Here is an 18,900-nt window from a genome sequence, read left to right as displayed (position 1 = left end):
GTATATTTCCAATATGAGGGTAATCCCCACTTATAGAGTTGTCATGGGAACAAGTGTCTCCATTGGAAGATTTCCCCTCAATTCCTGTTCTGTTGACCACTCCAATTTTTGGCTTTACTCTCACTTTTATGCCTGGTGACGTTGTCCTGATTACCGATCACCATATTGATATCAGTATGGCAAAGGCAGTCTCCTTAGTCACAAAAAGGATTTCTTAGGCCTGGTTCACACCTAAACGTTTTGTAGCGCGTTCGAACGCTCTGCAAAAAGCTCAAACACCGAAATCCCATTTATTTCCTATGGGTATGGTTCACACCTGGGCGTATTACAGGCCATATGAACGCGCTACAAAACGCCCTACGCCTAAAGAAGTACAGGAGCTTTTTAGGGGCGTTTTTGTTGCGCGTTTCCATTTGGATACAGCCAAGTAGCCCACGGAAACGTGCAGGTTTTTTTTAACCGCGAAACGCATATGCCTAGGTGTGAACCCAGCTTTAGTGTTGATTGATACCACTTGTAATCATTTTAATTAGGGACCAGTGCAAGATCCACACAAGGATGACTGAGATATGCAGTTGCTGGGTGCTAAAACATTTGACAGAGTTTGTGTCTGTATGAACTTAAAACAATGTAAAGGACAGACCTTGGTACATTAGTAAACCTGGTACAAAGGTCATGACAGTGCAATGGTGAAAACGCCGAACATTTGCTCTATGGGAAGAGTGAGACTCTATTATGTGTTATATACATGGCACACGGTGTGGAGGAGGTACACAGTAGGCACTGTTTGGTGCAAACTCTTATTGTTGTTTTTCTTTTTCTTCTAACAGATGGAAATGGTTTGCAGAGCTTTAGAGAAGCCTTATGCAGCATGGTGTTCTCTGCAGTGACGGATCCCAGTGCACAGCTCCACCTGGTGGCAGTGAAGGCTATGACAGTGCTCTCCACACATCAAGGTTTGCTTCTCTTTACAGTAAATGTAACTTTAGTCTCTTGCTTAAAGGATAAAGATCCTTTCCCTCTTCTCTACCAAAACGTTCTACGCACATTTTGTTTTTGGCATGTCATGGAAAGAAAGAATATTTACATATGTCAGTTACATTTAACCCTCTGTTGCACTAAGTGTAATAAATCCTCATAAAGCATGCAAACCCCCCCCTGCTCCACTCCTGACATCCTACTCAACAGTCTGTGTACCCTCAATACGTTATTGGGTTATGGTAGGGATGTTCAGACACCAAGTACCATACTCAGTACTAGTACAAGTACAGATAGTTTTCCAGCTCCAAGACTAGACTAGAGAAAAAGTCAAAAGTTAGGAGGCAGCCGTCATTTTTAGGGAGCACACGGAGATGTACATCTCTGTTTTTAATGCATTATTTTTTTTAGAAAAAAAAAATATATATGTGAAGCACCAATACAATTTTTGCAAGTACAAGTACTGATACTTGCCCGAGTACTCACAGATACAAGTACTGATACATTTTTGTTTATTGTCATGCGACAGTTTTTATAAAACAATACAGATTAATGATTTCAGGACAGTGGTGGAGCGCCAGAGCCAGGCCCCAGCTGCAACCGCCGCAACCCTGGTAGTTCTCATGAAAATGCCAAGTATCGGCACTGGGATCTGGACATCCCTAGGTTATGGCAACAAATCTGGAGCAGTCTACTTTAGAAGAGCTGGCAATTGCAGATTGAATGCTGTTGCCTCCTGCAATTATTTCTATTGGTCCAGGAGAGTGTTCTCTGTTAGGTCTGTGACCTTATTGGAGAGTCTTCCGTTTTATTTGTTGTCAAGACAGGAAGTGATGGAAAATCTCTTCAGTGCGGACAGACAAATACTTCTCAGTAAAATTGCAGGGGATGGCTTGCTGGTGTAGTCTTCTCTTACTATTCAATGTGTGGATGCATGCAGCATAGGGACACTCGGCTGCAGTCCCAGCCGGGAGCTCCCATGCAACCACAGGCTTAAGAGGAAAGCCACACAGCAAAGATGGTAAGTGCCGAGGTCTGCAGCACTGTAGGCGTTTTAACATATCTGGGTTTAGTAACACTTTAAAGCCCAATTGAGCCCTCAGTTTTAGTCAGCCAAGTACATTCTAGATGCATCGAAGCAAAAGGTATGCAAAGTCTTACAGTTCCTTTTCTTTGGAAAGCATCCACAGACTGAGGATAAAAGTCTATCTCCTACCAGCATGCTGAACAGAAGGACCCTTGCTCTCTGTATGGAAGCAGTGATCTCCTTTGCAGAGGTCTCCTATCAGCAGGAAGCAAGAGCTATAGGGGGTATTTCAGACCTCAGTGAGATCGCTGCTTTCACACACACAGCAAGGGTTCCACTCTGCAGCTGCTGGCAGGAGGCAGGCTTTTCTCCCTAAGCTGTGTCTGCTTTAGAAAAACAAACTGTAAAACATTTAAGGAACAATTTGTATGCAGCTGAAATGTATTAAGCCGGTTTAAACTGAGGGTTGAATTAGGCTTTAAACCTCCCAGCTTCTATCATCCCAGATAAGTGAAATATCTGTTTCGGATTGACTGACCTTTTAAAAAGAGTTGATATTTGCTCATTGGCTTTTTTTCCTTCTGCTTGTTCTCTTTCTTTAGGCTTCTTGTCTGCTGGTGATATTGATCTAGTTGTTGAACACCTGACCCGTCTTATCCTGGAGGAGACAGACCCGCAGAGCTGGTAAATGTGTGTTTACTACATCTTTTAACCTCTTGCTGTCCGCCCGTAGTAAAAAAACGGACGGACGGCACTGCTGCATTGGCGGGCATTTTTTTTTCTGCTCGCACGCGCCCCATAGCGGGCACGCACGGGCAGAAAAGACCCGACCATTGCACACACCCGTTACCGGGTGTTTCACATATAGGCGATCAGCGGCTCCATAGCCCGCCGATCGTCTATATGTGCTCGTTCGCATCCGCCGCCTGGGATCCGCTGCCCCATCTTGAATAAAGTAACATATAAAAAAGTAAAATAAAATAAGTCACATATATAAAAAGGGGAAAAAACCCCCCCCCAAAATGTTTAACTCGCCCCACCCCCACATTTACGCGCCTATAAACGTAAATACGCGTCCGGTGCCCCAGCGCGCAAAAATTACAATTGCGCTACACATGTTACACATGAATAAATACCACCAAAATAAAGCTCTATCTGTCCCCAAAAAAGGGTATAAAATTAATTTCAGTACAGCGCTGCATGACGGAATAAATGTCAGTTAAAGTACCGCAGCGCTGAATACTGAAAAATGGCCTGGATGGGAAGGGGGTTTAACACCGCGGATGTCAACTGGTTAAATGGAACTTTAATTCTCATCTATTGAGAGACACAGCAAGTCTTTAACCTTCAGGTTATACTCCTGCCTACAGGATGATTGGGCACGGGCAAACAGAAAAATGTTGGCCAGGCCAGGATAACCCCTCCTCAGCATGCCTGTATCTAAGAAGATGGACATCATTTCTTCAGCTCTGCTATTTTTTGCTTGCACTTTTTACATTCTTCAATTTTAGTTCGGTCAAGATTCTTCTCTACATTGCAGCTGGAGCTTTGTCCCTGATTGCAGCTACCTGATGCCGTTCTGCAGTCTGGCATTCAGAGTACCGTGTCTGGACCCTGCTGGACTAGATGTTGCAGGGATATCCTTTGGCACTGACTTCTGCACAGGGCATTTTCTAGAACTTTGGGCACTAGAATCCATCTAGGAGACTTGTAGACACCTTTCTAGTAAATATTAGCTGTGGAGCACTTTCCAGGTCCAGAGCTGCTGGTATTGCCTGCTGGTATTGCTGTTGCTCTGTCTCTGAAGACTCGCATAGTAGAGGATGCAGCTGTCTTTAAGGACACAACTATAAGTGGTTGGAAGACCTTTGTAAAGCTCTGTTCTCGCTGGTCGGTCCTGCCCTTCATCCGATTCTGACTGTGACATTATCTTGTCAAACCATACCTGATTGGTCGAACTCTCTTAAAAGAGATATACAGTAATACCTTGGTTTACAAGTAATTCCGGAACGAATTATGCTCGTAAACCAAGGTATTACTGTAACTGCTGCTGCCGTTAATATCTTGTTTATAGGACTTGTGGAGCAGATGGCTGTAGCCTTTAATTTTAGCTTTAATGGTTTTCCTGAAAGCCTCCTGTCTCATTTCTCACATGTGTTTCATGTCGGTACACATGCATAGGGCACTTTTGCTAAAGTCCTGGAATGCAGAACCCTTATGTTAAAATTGTTTTAGCTGCATGGCCTTTTGAGGAACGGAAGCTCTTCGAAACCAGTTCTTCACAAATGAACATACAGTAAGTTAGGATGCTGCTGGTGGAAAGATCAACCATCTTCCGCAGTGGAAGAATCCTAAGGCTTCTGCCTCTGAGTTTTACCTTTTGGAGATGCTTGGACAGCTTGCATCTCTGATGCTTGGGTGCTGGCGATGCTGTCCCAAATCTTCAAACTGGAGTTTTTCTCCCTGCCTTCCGGCTCTGTATAAGGATTTCTCTGGTGTGTCCGGTTCTGAGAGCTCTGTATTAGGCTGGGTTCACACCTAGGCGGATTGAATATGCAAGTTTTTCACGGGTTTTTTAACCGCGATTTGCGGTAAGAAAAACCGCGCGAAGAACGCGCGTTTCCGAGGGATACTTGGCTGTATCCCAATGGAACCGCCCGACCAAAACGCCCCAAAGAAGTACATGTACTTCTTTGGGCGTAGGGCGGTTTCCGGCACGTTTGTACTCGCGGAAAACCGCCCAGATGGGAACCATGCACATTGAAAATAATGGCATTTCCCTGTTTGAGCGTTTTTCCGCAAGTACGAAAGCGCAGAAAAACGCCTAGGTGTGAACCCAGCCTAAGGATTTCTCTGGTGTGTCCGGTTGTGAGTGGTCTTCAAATTAACCCCTTACAGCTCGGTTTCTCACCTCCAACCTCCCTGTGTCACTACACAGATTAGCAAACCTTTATCAAGCCCTCTCTGTCTTCTGGATCAAAGTGTCATTGCCCCAGTTCCCGTGGCAGAAGGGTTCCAGGGGTTTTATTCCCGTCTTTTCACCATTCCCAAGCCCAAAGGGGGCTTGAAATTTTGTATGAAATCTACCATGAGAAGTTTTCCATTGAATCTACCAAATATGTCATCACCACCTTACACAAGGGAGACTCTCTAACTTCTGTGGACAATAAATGTGCTTGCCTACATGTCCTTATCTTGTTCCCCCTACATGTCTTACAACATGGCTTTGACTATCCAAACAGTGCAGCAGTTTGAATGGATGCTGAACCTTCAGAAATTTTCATTGGAACGGACTAATCTTTTGGAGTGTCTGGATCTATTCCTGGTCATAACCCAGGGAAGAGTGTTCTTTCCATAGCAGAAACTGCAGACACTCCATTCTCAGATTCAAGCTCTCCAGTGCAGGAGCTATCACTCCACTTTGGCATGAGAGTCCTGGGCCTGATAGTAGCCTCCTTCAAGCCAGTTGAATTTGCTCAGTTTGACTCCAGACCTCTTAAATGCAACATTCTGTTGTCATGGGACAAGTCGATCTGGTCTTTGGAAAGACCGTTTCATTTGTTGCCAAGGACCAAGTTTCCCTGGCTTGGTGGCCCAGGAATCAAGCTCTGGAGTTTAAGAAGTCCTTTCTTTTCATCTTTTAGATGATCCTTACCATAGATGTTGAAGCAAGATTCATCACATTCTCCATGTCATAGACACAAATTTCTTATGTTGGAGTTGACCTTTAAGCTGGTGTAACTTTAGGAAATAGAAAGGTTTCCCTTTAAATAGTGTGTGTCAGTTGATGTGTATGTCTGATTGATGTATTTGTGTTATGCGGCTTGTTGGGAGTAATGTCTGAGGAATATATTTTTCTTTTAATTGACTTATTGATCCACTGAATGTCTCACGGCTGATTATGTTCTGTTTATTGTAGCCAGACTGCGATCGAAGCTTCAGGATCATTGGCTACAATTCACCCATCGGTATTCATTAGTCGGATGGTGCCTCAGCTATGCTCACGGCTACAGATAGGTAGGTGAAAACCAACTTACCTTATTTATACTGCGCATAAAGTGAAATGGCTTTGCACTTGTTTAGTCCAGTTATATTTGTTGCAATCTCTGTGTTCAGGGACAAACGTCTCTCCTGATCCGCAGGTAATCGCTCCATGTACGACTCCGTGCACACAGATACAGCCACTGTCAGCCGTCATTATCTTATATGGGCACAGCAGGCGCATCTGTACTGACACACCTGAGATTCTGACACAAGAATCCGCAGGTTCTTAATGCAGGAATCCCCAGATGCAGCTTTGATTGCCGCATGCATGAGGCCGTAAAGCAAAATAGATTACTAATGAAATGTGTTACTGGCTGTTGTCCATCTCTGCGTATAACGTTGTCCACCTAAAACCAGTCATGGAGTTTGCATGGTCTGCAGAGGCTTCTGTGACTTGGTGGACTGTTAATTGGTTCATGGACTAATTTCCAGCACTTTCTCCCACCTCCCCCCTGATAATCTCACCTAAAATTGACAGTCTCATTGTCACAGGTCGGCTAGAACTATGAGGTGAGTGAAAAGCACTGAAAAAGTTCTCCTTTAATTGTCAATGAAGCTTTAGCCATGTCCCCTCCATCTGCTGCTGCCTGACCTAACACTGGAATATTTTAGAACCTTATACTACTCTTAAAAACTATGGGTAGGTTGATGAGGGCTGGGATCCATGCCATTGCCTGCACTTAGATGCCCCCCTCCACCACTCAAACCTTATAACTGTAAGCCACCTTTTAATTTTTACCCTCCACTTATCATAAATATTAAAGTGACAGTGTCTCAGTAAAAAAAGACTGTTCTAGAAGTATAATGCTTGCCTGTCCCGGCACCCCTTCCTTTAGATTTTGCTCTCCCAGAGAGTTACATAGGCCAAAGAATCTACATAATTCACCACACTTGCTGGAATGCCTATTCCCCACTGTGTGGTGTGGTTTCAGCCACGACATCACTGCAGTGCACAGCTCATTGGCCAAGCTATAATACAGTAAGGCAAGTTCAAGAATGTCCAGATGTTGATCTGGAACTGTGGATCTGAACTGTTGATTGTGTGACACATGTCTAAGGCCAAACTAGGCATACCAGTGATGCATATCAAATGCAAAAAGGGGTTGGAGGGGGGCTATGAAGTTGGGTTATTCTGAGTCTGTTATCACCAACAAAATGTACGTGTAGTTAAACCGGCTGTTCTTTTTTGGCAGTATCCATGGAAGGTGCTGAACTTGCAGGCAGTGCTTTCCCAGAGCATTCCGTATGGCTGAGATGCCTTGAGGCTTTAGCAGCAATGTCTACGCATCACAGTATCGTGGAGGAAACAGTACCCATCCTACTCAGTCATCTCAGGGGGGGGCAGAAAGGTAAGTACTCGTCACAGTTCAATATCTTCTGTATCAGCTTCTACCCCAAAAAGCAAGGAACTTGCCACAAACTTGTGTCAGGGTTGAATTGTAATTCTTGTTAACTTGCTGCACACATTCCTGGCAAGTTGTAGACTTGCAGAACACTTGCAGCACAAGTTCTAGGTGACACTTTTTAAATTTGTAGCAAATGTGCTTAGTCTACAGCAAGAGTCCTGCAAGTGTACAGCACTTTTGCATAGCACATTGATCTGAAGACTTGCAATGCAGACTTGCTATAATTGTGCAACAAAATTGTGACGCTTGGCAAGTCTGCAATAGTTTAGCAAGTCATTTTCAAACTTGCAGCTCACTTGCTTGCTATCTATCTGGGTAGTGAATCATCCTGTATCTGTGATGCCTTGCTCATAGTAGAACCAGAGGACCTAACATGTTCATTCTCTTATTATTTTACAAGGGGAGACGAATGCTGAAGACGTTGTTGCGGTGTGTGAGAGTCTTCATCGTGTGGCTGTGCAGTGCCAGCAAAATGCCAAGTCTCTGTGCTTCTATCATAAGACCGTAGTGCCCTGCCTCCTATCCCTGACTGTACAGGCTGCAATGCAAGGTGACCGAATGCAATCTTATCTACTTTTTTAAATTTGAGATATTGTATGAATTAAGTTCTGTAAAATTTACCCGAATGAAGTGTTACAAATCTAAATTGGGGTTTTCCAAAGTGTTGGGACTGTGCTACTGGTCTTAACATATCTTCACTACAGCTGATACACTAAGTGAGAATGTTCAAGAGAAGTTAGTAGAGCAGAATGCAGACTTAAGAGTGGTGACCTCATCATTGTGCTCCTGTTCCTTCATTGTTCAGTCCAAGCTGGTTGGTGACCAAGCTGTAATGTGGAACTGCCATGGAGGAAAGTGAGGTCACCAGCCTGGCTATGTTGTCTGCAGGGATCCCCGGATGACATGAATGGTGGAACAGAACTATTGGATAAATACTTGTCAGATTCTTGTGTGCTTGCATGCTGTGAGGTTACACTGAGTATAATGCTTGTCACTTTCCTCAGACAGGGAGACTGCAGTAGAAAGTAACGTTCTGCTTAATGACAGTGTTCTTACCGCCATGGTGCCTGTAATCAGCGCGGCCACCTCTCATCTCGACCCTGAGTGAGTCCTACAATTATTTACCCTATGTACCTATATTATTGTTCTGTTTCAGTTATGAATCGCTTGTCCGCGTTCCTTGTACTTGTGGTCTGCCATTGCTATGAGAGCCGTGGCTCATATCAGTGTTGTTTGTCTCCCACCTTGTCCAATCACAATTGTATTCTGGGAACCATTTCACTGCCATTGTTTTCTTTATGTACAGTGTTGGTGCTCTGTGCTGAATAATAACTGGTGCAGATTAGATTTAACGATTACGCACAAGTCCTGGCTTATGGCTTCCATGTCTTCTAGGTTGGCTTCTTCAAGCGTCTCCCAGATTGTAAACCTTTTTCTAGATGGAGATGTTTCTGTTCTTACTGAAAACAATTTCACCTCCAAATTCCATCCATTCCAGGTATTTTTTATTTCTTATTGTTCTGTGTAACTGGCTAACATTTTTTTCTTTTTTGTTTTTAACCTTTCCCCTTTTTTAGGCTTGTTTCACACTGGTATTTATTATTGTGTGACTTGTGACCGTATCACTCCTCAATGTCCCTCAGTGGTTTGAAGGAGAAGTGTTTTTATCCTATTTGCCCTCTCCACCGGCATAATCTAACCAACTCTACCCCTCCACAGATGCATACGTCAATGTTGTGGCCATGGCTTCCAGTGATTGTTCACATCTAGCGCTACAAGTCTCACTGTCCTGGTTGTGCCTGCACATTACAGCCCCATAGACGTCTATGAGGCTGCCTCCTTTCATCTCCAGTCTCGGCACGCATTCCTGTAGAAGTCTATGGGACTGCAATGCGCAGACGCAGCTAGGACAGTGAAGACTTGCAGCGCCGGATCTATAACGCAGATTCAAAGGATATCACCAGCGCACCAATCTATGTGTTCAGCAAATGTCCATTTTAATGACACAAATTGCCATTCAATTGTAAGTACTTTTGCGGCCTCGCATGGTGCCCTTCATCAGGTTTAGAACTTGCAATTGAATGGCAATTTGTGTCATTAAAATGGACATTTGATGAACACATAGATTGGTGCGCTGGTGACATCCTTTGAATCTCCATACTGTTCACGGCGCCAACCGTGGTCACTACAAGCACCCACCTGTATTTATTACAGAAATCCGGTAAGGAGTGCAGCAAGATACATCTACTTTTTTGCAGGATCTATACCGCAGACGCCATTGAATTGATGTAAGTGTGCATCTGTGGGTGGGCAAAAAGCATAAATGCATTTAAATTTAAAGGAGAACTATGGGGAGAGTGAAACACACTCATCCCCACAGTTAGAGCCAAAGTGTCACACTGAAGCTGTCACACGTCAGCTCTACAGATGGAGAACATACCGCTGATCAATCAGTTTACGATCTTCCTGCAGAGAGTTTGTGTACCTAAGATTTGGTTTTGCAGGTTATATACACAGGGCAATGCAAACTTGCAGATGTGTTTTTGTGTTCCTTTTTTTTTTTTTTTTTTCTGCTGTCAGCTATGTAGTGGAAGTGATTCACTTGACTACATGCTGATGATTGTTATTTAGTAAGAGATACAGGCAACCAGCATTTCCAGGATGAGAAGTCAGCAATGGCAGCTCATCCAGTTGTCTCCGTGTCCCTTTAAGCAGGACATTCAGCTTTGGGTCCTGACCCAACTGCTCTAAAAGCTTGTACGTGCTGAAAAGCTGAGGACGCTAGAGTACCTCTACTCCCCGGAGTACGGAACAATCATGGTAGAATGAGACTCACTGACGTGCCCGAGGGGAAATGACCCTAAGTGCCCTCGGCTATAGCCTGCCGCACTGGTCACGAGGGTCCTGAACCACACTACCCCCTCACCTGTCGGGCCACGGCTGAACGCCTGTCCAACTTGCACCCATGGCAACCATTTACAATGTCCACTTGCATCCCTGCTCTTCCCTCTACCTTAGTCCTAACCCTTTTCTACCTTCCTCCTTACTCTCCCTTTTTGCTGGACTGCCTAAACTATGGCCCTGGCATAGCGTACACCTAGTTACAATACCCTCATATAGGAGTCGGAGTTAGCATAACCATTCCACAGCCTAGTAGTCACGCTCCCACCTGAAAATTGGAGGTGCCTGTTTACGTTCCGCACTGTCTAACGGTCATTTGAATCCAGTGAAAGGTTAAATCCTATCTATACGCTGGGTGTATATGCTATGTCTATCGTTTTTCGTATACTACTGTACAACCTTTTCTTCTGTACTGCACTGTTGTTTTTACTTACCTGAAAAAATGAAAATAAAGAATTAAAAAAAAAAAAAAAGCTGAGGGGACATAATGCTGTGTTAGAACCATTCAGTTAGAAGTGACATGCTGCTCAGACATTGGACGTTTTTCTTTGTAGCCACCACCAATGTGAAGCTAGCCATGAAGTGTAACCTTTTTATTTGATTACATCCTCCATATTCATAGAAATGTTTCTTAATCTGTTTGCAGACTGATGGCCCCACAGCCATCCAGAGCCGGCTAGTCGCACTGCTGATGGCCTTTGTATGTTCCTTACCAAGAAATGTAAGTATCACCGGGCATGTTAATATTTCATGGAGCTGTGGTGTACATTGCAGGCAATGCTCATGGTTGAGGTTCTCAGGTTTACACTTCTTACAAAGCTCACTGGATACAGATCTGAATTCCTTCCCTTTCTTTACTTGTATTGCTGAGGTGTTAAATCTGAATTCCCGGCACATATAAAAACATAATTTAGTGCAATTACATTTTAACAAATAAATCATGAAATGTATTTTACATCTATATCTGATATAATTATATTCAGATTTCTGTAAATGTTACCTTTGGCCTTCAATGTCTTTACAACCAGACATTAAGATTAGCCTTTCCCCACCTTCTGGCTTCTTCAGGGGCATCTCCAAATTTTGTAATGGTCACACTCTGATGCGAAGGGGGGGGTACGCTGATGCGAAGGGGGGAACGCTGATGTTAGGGGGGTACCTAATATTAAGAGAGCTCTTGATGTGAAGGGGAGGGGGCTTCTAATGTAAAGGGAGATTCTGATGTCAAAGAAGGGTCCTGATTGGAAGGGGGGCTTTTATATAAGGGGAGCATCCACACTTTGTGTGTTTTGCCTTGTGTCCCCACTTAAAATCCATTACATTTTAGTCAGGGGTGCCTCAATATTTTGCATAGTTTTTAGGGTAACGTGACTGAGAATAGGTTGAGAAACATTGCTGTAGATCAGCTATACATAGGCTCTAGACATGTGAAAGGAACCTACCGTGCCACCTGCTGGCTGTAAATGTGAAACATTTGTATATAGTATTTTAGGTAGAAATTATGTAGATGGGAGGAAAAGAGCGAGAGGTGGTCCAAAAGAGACTTCCGCTGCCAGCTTATAAGTGGGAAAACAATAGCTCATTCCCTCCCCTGACCATGTAGTCAGTTTGGGGCATCATTCTGTAGTCCTCAGAGTACAATGTAATTGATGATATTCATCACAGGCAGAGAGCATGAGAAGTTATCCTTTCACAAGTCCAGCAGAATGTTTTTGAACTTCTCAAATGGATCAAACAAACATTTGAAATGTTGTATTTACCAGCTAAAAAGGGGACCAAACAAGAAAAGTTAATTGTCAGGGCTTATGTAGACTTTAAAGGTAAAAAGTCATTCAGCATTACTGCCAACCCCAGTGTACTCTGTTTCAGTGGCAGAGCACTTCTCCAGTTACCATTTGTCTGTTTGCTCTTTTGTGTCTTCAGTTTAATAATGTATTTTGTACACAGGTGGAAATCCCTCATCTGAGCCGTCTGTTGCAGCATTTGCTGTCTCTGAGCCTGTCTGGCTCCAGTCCATTTGCTTACTCCTCCTCTGCCAAGTGCTTTGCTGGTTTAATCAACAAATGTCCCTCCGGTGAGTGAATCTTTCCTGAGTGATCATTGGGGTTCCCATAGCTGTCCAATGTCTGAACATGTTACTTTCTCGTTAAGCTGGCCTCATTTCTTCCATACTTTTCATTCACTGACTCCATTATAGCAGAAGTGTGAAAGCCAGTTTACTGTAAAGGGGAACTATGTGTAGATTGAAATGCACTCATCCCCATAGTTAGAGCCGACGTGAGACATTGCAGCTATCGCATGTCGGCTCTATAGATCGAGAACCGAGTGATCACAAACTGCTGATCACTCCGTTCCTGATCGCCATGCAGAGAACGGTGAGAGTCATTCACTGCTCCCTGCGAGGATTCCCCCCTCCTCTCTCTGTTCCTCAAGTGCTGATTGGAGGGACAGACAGGGGATGGGGTGGGCACAGCTGGCTCTTCAGAGGCAGAGCCAGCTGTCAATATAGGGTGGCAATAGCCCACTATATGCTGAGTTTTGGGTCACAGGAGGACATAGTAAATGTTCTCCTGTGATCCAAAGAAGAACGAACGGCAAAAAAAAGTTTGGCCATAGTTCTCTTTGAAGGGTCATGTACACGAGTGTAACAAGCGCTATGTTCAGATCCATACTGCGTGTGCATTTATATGGATCTGAATGCCGCAGGTTTTGTGGCTCTGGACCCATGCACACAGTTTTGTGGTCAGTATTTCCACATAGAGATAAAATGTATAAACCTTGGGTGCAAGGCAATGTCCATTTCCTCATTACACATGTAAACATTCGCACTGGAGTTAATATGTGTACCACATTAAATATATGTTCCAAAATGAACCACGGCTGCAATTTTCTACTTTAGGTTTAAAGAACATATCTCTATGTGGTACGCATAATTAACTCTTGTGTGAATGTTTACACGTGTAATGACGAAATGGACATCGCCTTATACCCACACCACTGCCTAGTAGCTTTGCTTATGCTTACACCTTCCCTCGGCCCTAAATTAGTGATGTACTAGGTAGGGATTATTATTATGCAGGATTTATATAGCGCCATCAGTTTGCGCAGAGCTTTACAATATAAGGAAGACATTACAATACAATTCAAGACACGATGGTAAGGAGGGCCCTGCCCATGAGGGCTTACAATCTAAAAGGGAGGGGCAAGTGATACATGAGGAGGTTGCTGTGTGGGGATGAATTGTTTGAGAATGTGATAGTTCAGTGGTTAGGTTGAGGTGGGATAGGCTTCCCTAAAGAGATGAGTCTTTGGGGATCGCCTAAAGACAGAGTGGGCGATAGGCAGGTTGGGTTAAAGAGTTCCAGAGGATGGGAGAGACTAGTGAAGTCCTGGAGGCGAGCATGGGAGGATTTGACGAGGGAGCTAGAAAGCAGAAGGTCTTTTGAAGAGCATAGGGGACGGTTAGGGTGATACTTTGAGACAAGGTTTGAGATATATCCGGGGGCAGAGTTGTGGATGGCTTGTAAGCGGTTAATATTTAGAATGTTATCCTTTGGGGGATGGCGGATACAGTCATTCTGAATAAATGACTTTGTTCCTGTACACATCTCCACTCTATCTGGGCAATCGGGTGTGGTGTGGAGATGGAAATGTTTACATTGTGAACCAACTGTAATGCCAGCACAATCCTATGTACATATCAGTAATGTGTGTATGAGTTCTTACAAAGGCTTCAGCAAAGATGGTCCGTATATCCAAGATGTAGCTCTGGTGTCTTTCATGCTATTAAATCGATTCTCCAATTGTAACATCGCCACCACGTTTTTGTTTCCTTCCTTTCAGGGGATCTTCTGGATAATATACTGCAGAGTGCATCTTGTAGAATAGAGCTCGGCCTGGCAGATGAACACACGAGGACTCAGGCTCTGACGCTGCTCGTCTGGGTAACCAGAAAGCTATTTATAAAGTCTCCTGATGATGTGGCATTGTCATCTGTTATCACAAAGTCTAAAGACAGCACAGTGACGGTTCAGTATTCTGATGATCTCTGTAGTGTGGAGCTTCCGAGTCTCACTGAGCTCCAGGCAAATGGCTAAACACACACATGAAATACGTTCACCTGTCACAGTATTTGTTTCTGTCTATCCGGTTTTGCGATTTACACAGCTCAGCCACACAGCGCAGCTCTGTCTGGCAGGATAGGAGAACTATTTGTTCTGCTTCAGTTAAATAACATTTACAGGTCTTCTTTCCTCCAGAATTTGACTGAACACTGAAAAGAGACGCAGCAAACTGAGGAGCTCGTCTGTTTGTCACTCGGCTCTCTCTTTCTCTGATTCTTGCACTGGAGCTCAACTCACTGGCTCCTCCTTGTGCTGCTTCTCTTTCCCAGTCTGAGCTTTGCTGGTTAGGGATTGCAAGCAAGGCAAATGCAGGTACTTACAGTTATTGCATTGGTGTGGTGGATGTAGCTGCTGTACCCAGGAAGTCACCACTGCATCACCTCTACATTAATGGTTATGTTCCAGGTTTTAGGGCCGGCTCACACTATCTGTGTTTGGGCTGCACTGGCTTTGTATTCCAGTGCAAGAAGAGGCAAATTGCCTTGTCATGAATGGGCAGTAGTTTTTTTTAAGCACACCAAGTGAGATGTGGTACACCCGCATCACACCGTGGGGAGCCCATAGAAGTGAGTGAAATGTCACTTGTGACATTTCAATAAAGTTCTACATTAAAAAAAAAACATATAGTGCAAAGCTGCTCGATCGAGCGCATTGGCACTGTTCGGGGACACGCACAGCAGCAGCCGTATGGTTAAGCACAGCTGCTGGTGTGAATGGACCGTAAGGCAGCTCTTACTGGACCTCTAAATTCATAATAGGGGCTAGATCATTTCAAGTGTTGCTTTGAATAATTGGGCATTTTCCAACCTCTTAGGGGGTGAGAATGAGACAACAGAGCCCCTTGTTATCACACCAGGTCCTTCTCATTTCTGTATAGAAGAGGGAAGAATGAAGACATTGCATGCATAGGACACTGTCACCACAGGTCCCAGGGCTCTATTGACAGGTACTTATTCCCCTGCCTTAGATAGAAGTGACACTTGTAGTGCTACATTTTATATGAAGATGGTCTGAAAGTTGAGATCTTCCCATTTAAAGGCATAACTGTCAGCTTGGATTTTAATATTAGGAAATGGATGTCAATTAATATGAAATAAATATGAAATGATGTCATGCAACTGAAGATGAATGGTGTGACTCTTGCAGGTGACCAAGGCTCTGATCCTGCGCTACCATCCATTGAACGGACAGCTGACTAAAAAGGTGATTATTCCTGACTTCTTACAGCACCAGCAGTGTTTTATATGTTGTACTGGATGGAACGGACTACTAGAAAAGAAATCAATACATTCTGGCCTAAACTACTATGTACTTTGCTATGTTAACTTAAGTGGTGTCAGTGGGAATTCAGAACTTGAGTTTTGTGTGTAATTATTGTGAATAAATAATAGATGACTTCTAGCAGGGAGCTGTAATATTACCCATTCAAGATCCCTCCTGCTGTGGCAGTTTGCCGGTAGCAATATCAAGAACCCTTTTATCATCATGTTGCCATTTACAGAGTATAAATGAAAGGGTTGTCAGCCAAGTCTATACTAGGTTACTGTGACTGGGCAACAGCAGCATTACATGAAAAAGCTAGGGAGGGGGAACAATAGGAGGCAGATGTATGACGGCTCTCATCTGTACATTCCTGATTACCGCGGCTCTCAGGCTTGATGCCATCTACCTCCCGGATGTGGAACTCTACCCTGATGTTGAACTGGGTATAGACACTAGCGTGAGGTCAGACGTCCCAGGTAGGGATGCACCGATACCGGTATTTCTGTATCGAGTACGAGTACCGATATATTTTTTGCCGGCACTCGCCGATAGCGGAGGTCCCATATAGGAAGCCAGGCAGCGTGTAATAACTTGCCACCTGGCTTCCTGATTAGCCGGGAAGCGTGTATATTCTCGCCACCTGGCTTCCTGATTAGCCGGGAAGCCGCCCCCATGCTTCTCGTCACTAGATGATGAGAAAGCATGGAGCAGACTTTCTGGCCAATCAGGAAGCCGCAAAAGTGCCTGGCTTCCTGATTGGCCAGCTTATGATAAATTAGGAAGCCGGGCTGCGTATCATTACATGCTGCCCAGCTTCCGGATTGGCCGGGAAGCCGGCTCCATGCTCTCTCGTCACAAGTGACGAGGGAGCATGGAGCCAGCTTCCTGATATCGGAGGTATTGGGCTAGGCGTTGGAGCATTTGGACGAGTACACGTACTTGCCCATATACTCGGCATCGGCACTGAAACTACCGGTAGTATCGGTATCGGGCATCCCTAGTTCCAGGCATTTATCTCTGGCTGCACTTCCCTAGCTACTGGTAGAATATCTATTTATCTTATGCAGAGAGGTAGGCTCCTGAAAGAGTTGGAGTGAGAGAATGTAATGTCTATGGGGCACCATAGTGCTATTTATAATGGTGTTACCATTGATGCTTCTGTTTTAGGATACAAGTTCAATGCTATCCGTCTGGAATGCTCACTTTTTCACACATTTCCTTTTTTTTAATTAAAGTTTTACGTAGAGAATTGTCTGTGAGCTGCTAGGTACACGTGATTAGCTACTACAGTGACTGCCTGCTGAGATAAAAGTTTATCCATACAGCGAGTGTATGGTTCCCTGCTGTAGCACTGTACAGCAGGAAGCATATGTATTCTATACGGTATATGGCTTCCCCACCTACATATATCATTACAAACTACACATAGAAACTTACTAAAAATAATTTTACATCAAGATAGTCTATGATACTAGATGTGAAAATCTTTGTATTCTGGCTGGTCTCTCCTCAGATGATTGGCTTGCTGTGTGATGGAGGTCTGGGACCGCTGGCTGCTGACATGTTCTCTCTTCTGGTCTCGGAGTGTCCGGATATCCTGAACAAAGCGTGCCATGCGGATATTCGGATCATGTTCCGCCAGAGGTTCTTCACAGAGAATGTCCCCAAACTGGTAGAAGGTTTCAACTCTGCTAATGAAGGTAACGTGTTTTGTCTTCCATGTACCTGGGACACGGTGGTCTGTCAGATGCATGACCTGGGACCCGGGGGTCTGTCTGGGGCACGTCCTGGGACACGGGGGTTCTGTCAGGGGCACGTCCTGGGACACGGGGGTTCTGTCAGGGGCACGTCCTGGGACACGGGGGGGGGGTCTGTCAGGGGCATGAATTGTACAAGCTTCTAGTCAGGACAAAGTCTGCTGATTTACTGCTGGTTTCTTTTTTCCTCCTGTGTAGGTAATAAACCAAATTACCTGAAAGCATTGTCTCATGTGCTCAACTGTTTGCCAAAGCAGGTTCTCCTGACAGAGCTGCCCTCAGTAAGTGGAGTTTGTATTGTTTCCAGTGATGTGTGTTTGGGGCTGACAATGCACAAAGGGATTTCATTGTTTGAGTAGTCGGGGTCTTAAGTGTTGCTGCACACAAGCAAAACGTGAATTAAAGGATAAATAAACTCGAGAACAAGAATGTCCTCTATTGCCGGTTAACACTTCTTAGACCTGGTGGCTGCATCTGTTTTCTTTTTTCAGGCTACCAACATTTTCAGCAAGTAGAGATAGTACCTGGGGATTTTCCTAGAAATGACATGTCCTTGTCACTTCCTGTGAGCTTAAAGCAGAACTCTGAGGGAAATTATATTTTTGTTTTGGGTCACCTTATTTACGACACCTTAGTGACGAGTTCCTAGACCTGTTTGTTTTTTGGTCACCAATCAGTTGTACCTATAAAATTGCTGCTTCTGTGGAAGGTGTACACTGTGATAAGTGTGCAGATTCCTCTGATATCTGGATGTGTTTGTGTCCCTGTGTAGCTGTTCTCTCTGCTGCTGGAGGCCCTCTCCTGCTCTGACCGTGTTGTTCAGCTGTCCACACTCACCTGCCTGGAGCCTCTTCTGTTGGATGCTGCGGATATACTGAAAATTCACATCGATACGCTCATCAAAAAGCTCCTCCACCTGACTTGTAGCCCTAGCATGGTATGTACAGAGCCCGCATAGGCTGTAGCATCGTATCGGACCTACAAATGGCGTATGTACAGAGCCCGCATAGGCTGTAGCATCGTATCAGACCTACAAATGGCGTATGTACAGAGCCCGCATAGGCTGGAGCATCGTATCGGACCTACAAATGGCGTATGTACAGAGCCCACATAGGCTGGCGCATAGTATCAGACCTACAAATGGCGTATGTACAGAGCCCGCATAGGCTGTAGCATCGTATCAGACCTACAAATGGCGTATGTACAGAGCCCGCATAGGCTGTAGCATCGTATCAGACCTACAAATGGCGTATGTACAGAGCCCGCATAGGCTGGTGCATAGTATCAGACCTACAAATGGCGTATGTACAGAGCCCACATAGGCTGGCGCATAGTATCAGACCTACAAATGGCGTATGTACAGAGCCCGCATAGGCTGGCGCATCGTATCGGACCTACAA

At 44.5% G+C, this 18,900-nt stretch overlaps 1 protein-coding gene across 1 annotated transcript in view; it reads left to right on the top strand.

Moving 5' to 3' along the window:
* MMS19 (MMS19 homolog, cytosolic iron-sulfur assembly component) overlaps positions 1-18,900 on the top strand; it is a 49,007-nt gene that overhangs the window by 27,900 nt on the left and 2,207 nt on the right. Inside the window, exons 15-28 of the mRNA XM_018562996.1 lie at positions 831-956; positions 2,608-2,689; positions 5,925-6,022; positions 7,243-7,398; positions 7,856-8,005; positions 8,460-8,559; positions 8,851-8,953; positions 11,003-11,077; positions 12,304-12,430; positions 14,200-14,300; positions 15,627-15,683; positions 17,257-17,443; positions 17,699-17,781; positions 18,273-18,437. Of these exons, the coding sequence (XP_018418498.1) occupies positions 831-956; positions 2,608-2,689; positions 5,925-6,022; positions 7,243-7,398; positions 7,856-8,005; positions 8,460-8,559; positions 8,851-8,953; positions 11,003-11,077; positions 12,304-12,430; positions 14,200-14,300; positions 15,627-15,683; positions 17,257-17,443; positions 17,699-17,781; positions 18,273-18,437 (1,610 nt within the window). The remainder of the gene's footprint in view (positions 1-830; positions 957-2,607; positions 2,690-5,924; positions 6,023-7,242; positions 7,399-7,855; positions 8,006-8,459; positions 8,560-8,850; positions 8,954-11,002; positions 11,078-12,303; positions 12,431-14,199; positions 14,301-15,626; positions 15,684-17,256; positions 17,444-17,698; positions 17,782-18,272; positions 18,438-18,900) is intronic.

This window comes from Nanorana parkeri, unplaced genomic scaffold, assembly GCF_000935625.1.
Source record: "Nanorana parkeri isolate BGI_ZX_2015 unplaced genomic scaffold, ASM93562v1 scaffold2, whole genome shotgun sequence".
NCBI lineage: Eukaryota > Metazoa > Chordata > Amphibia > Anura > Dicroglossidae > Nanorana > Nanorana parkeri.
Note: the sequence above shows the minus strand (reverse complement) of the source record. Positions and strands in the feature narration are given on the sequence as shown.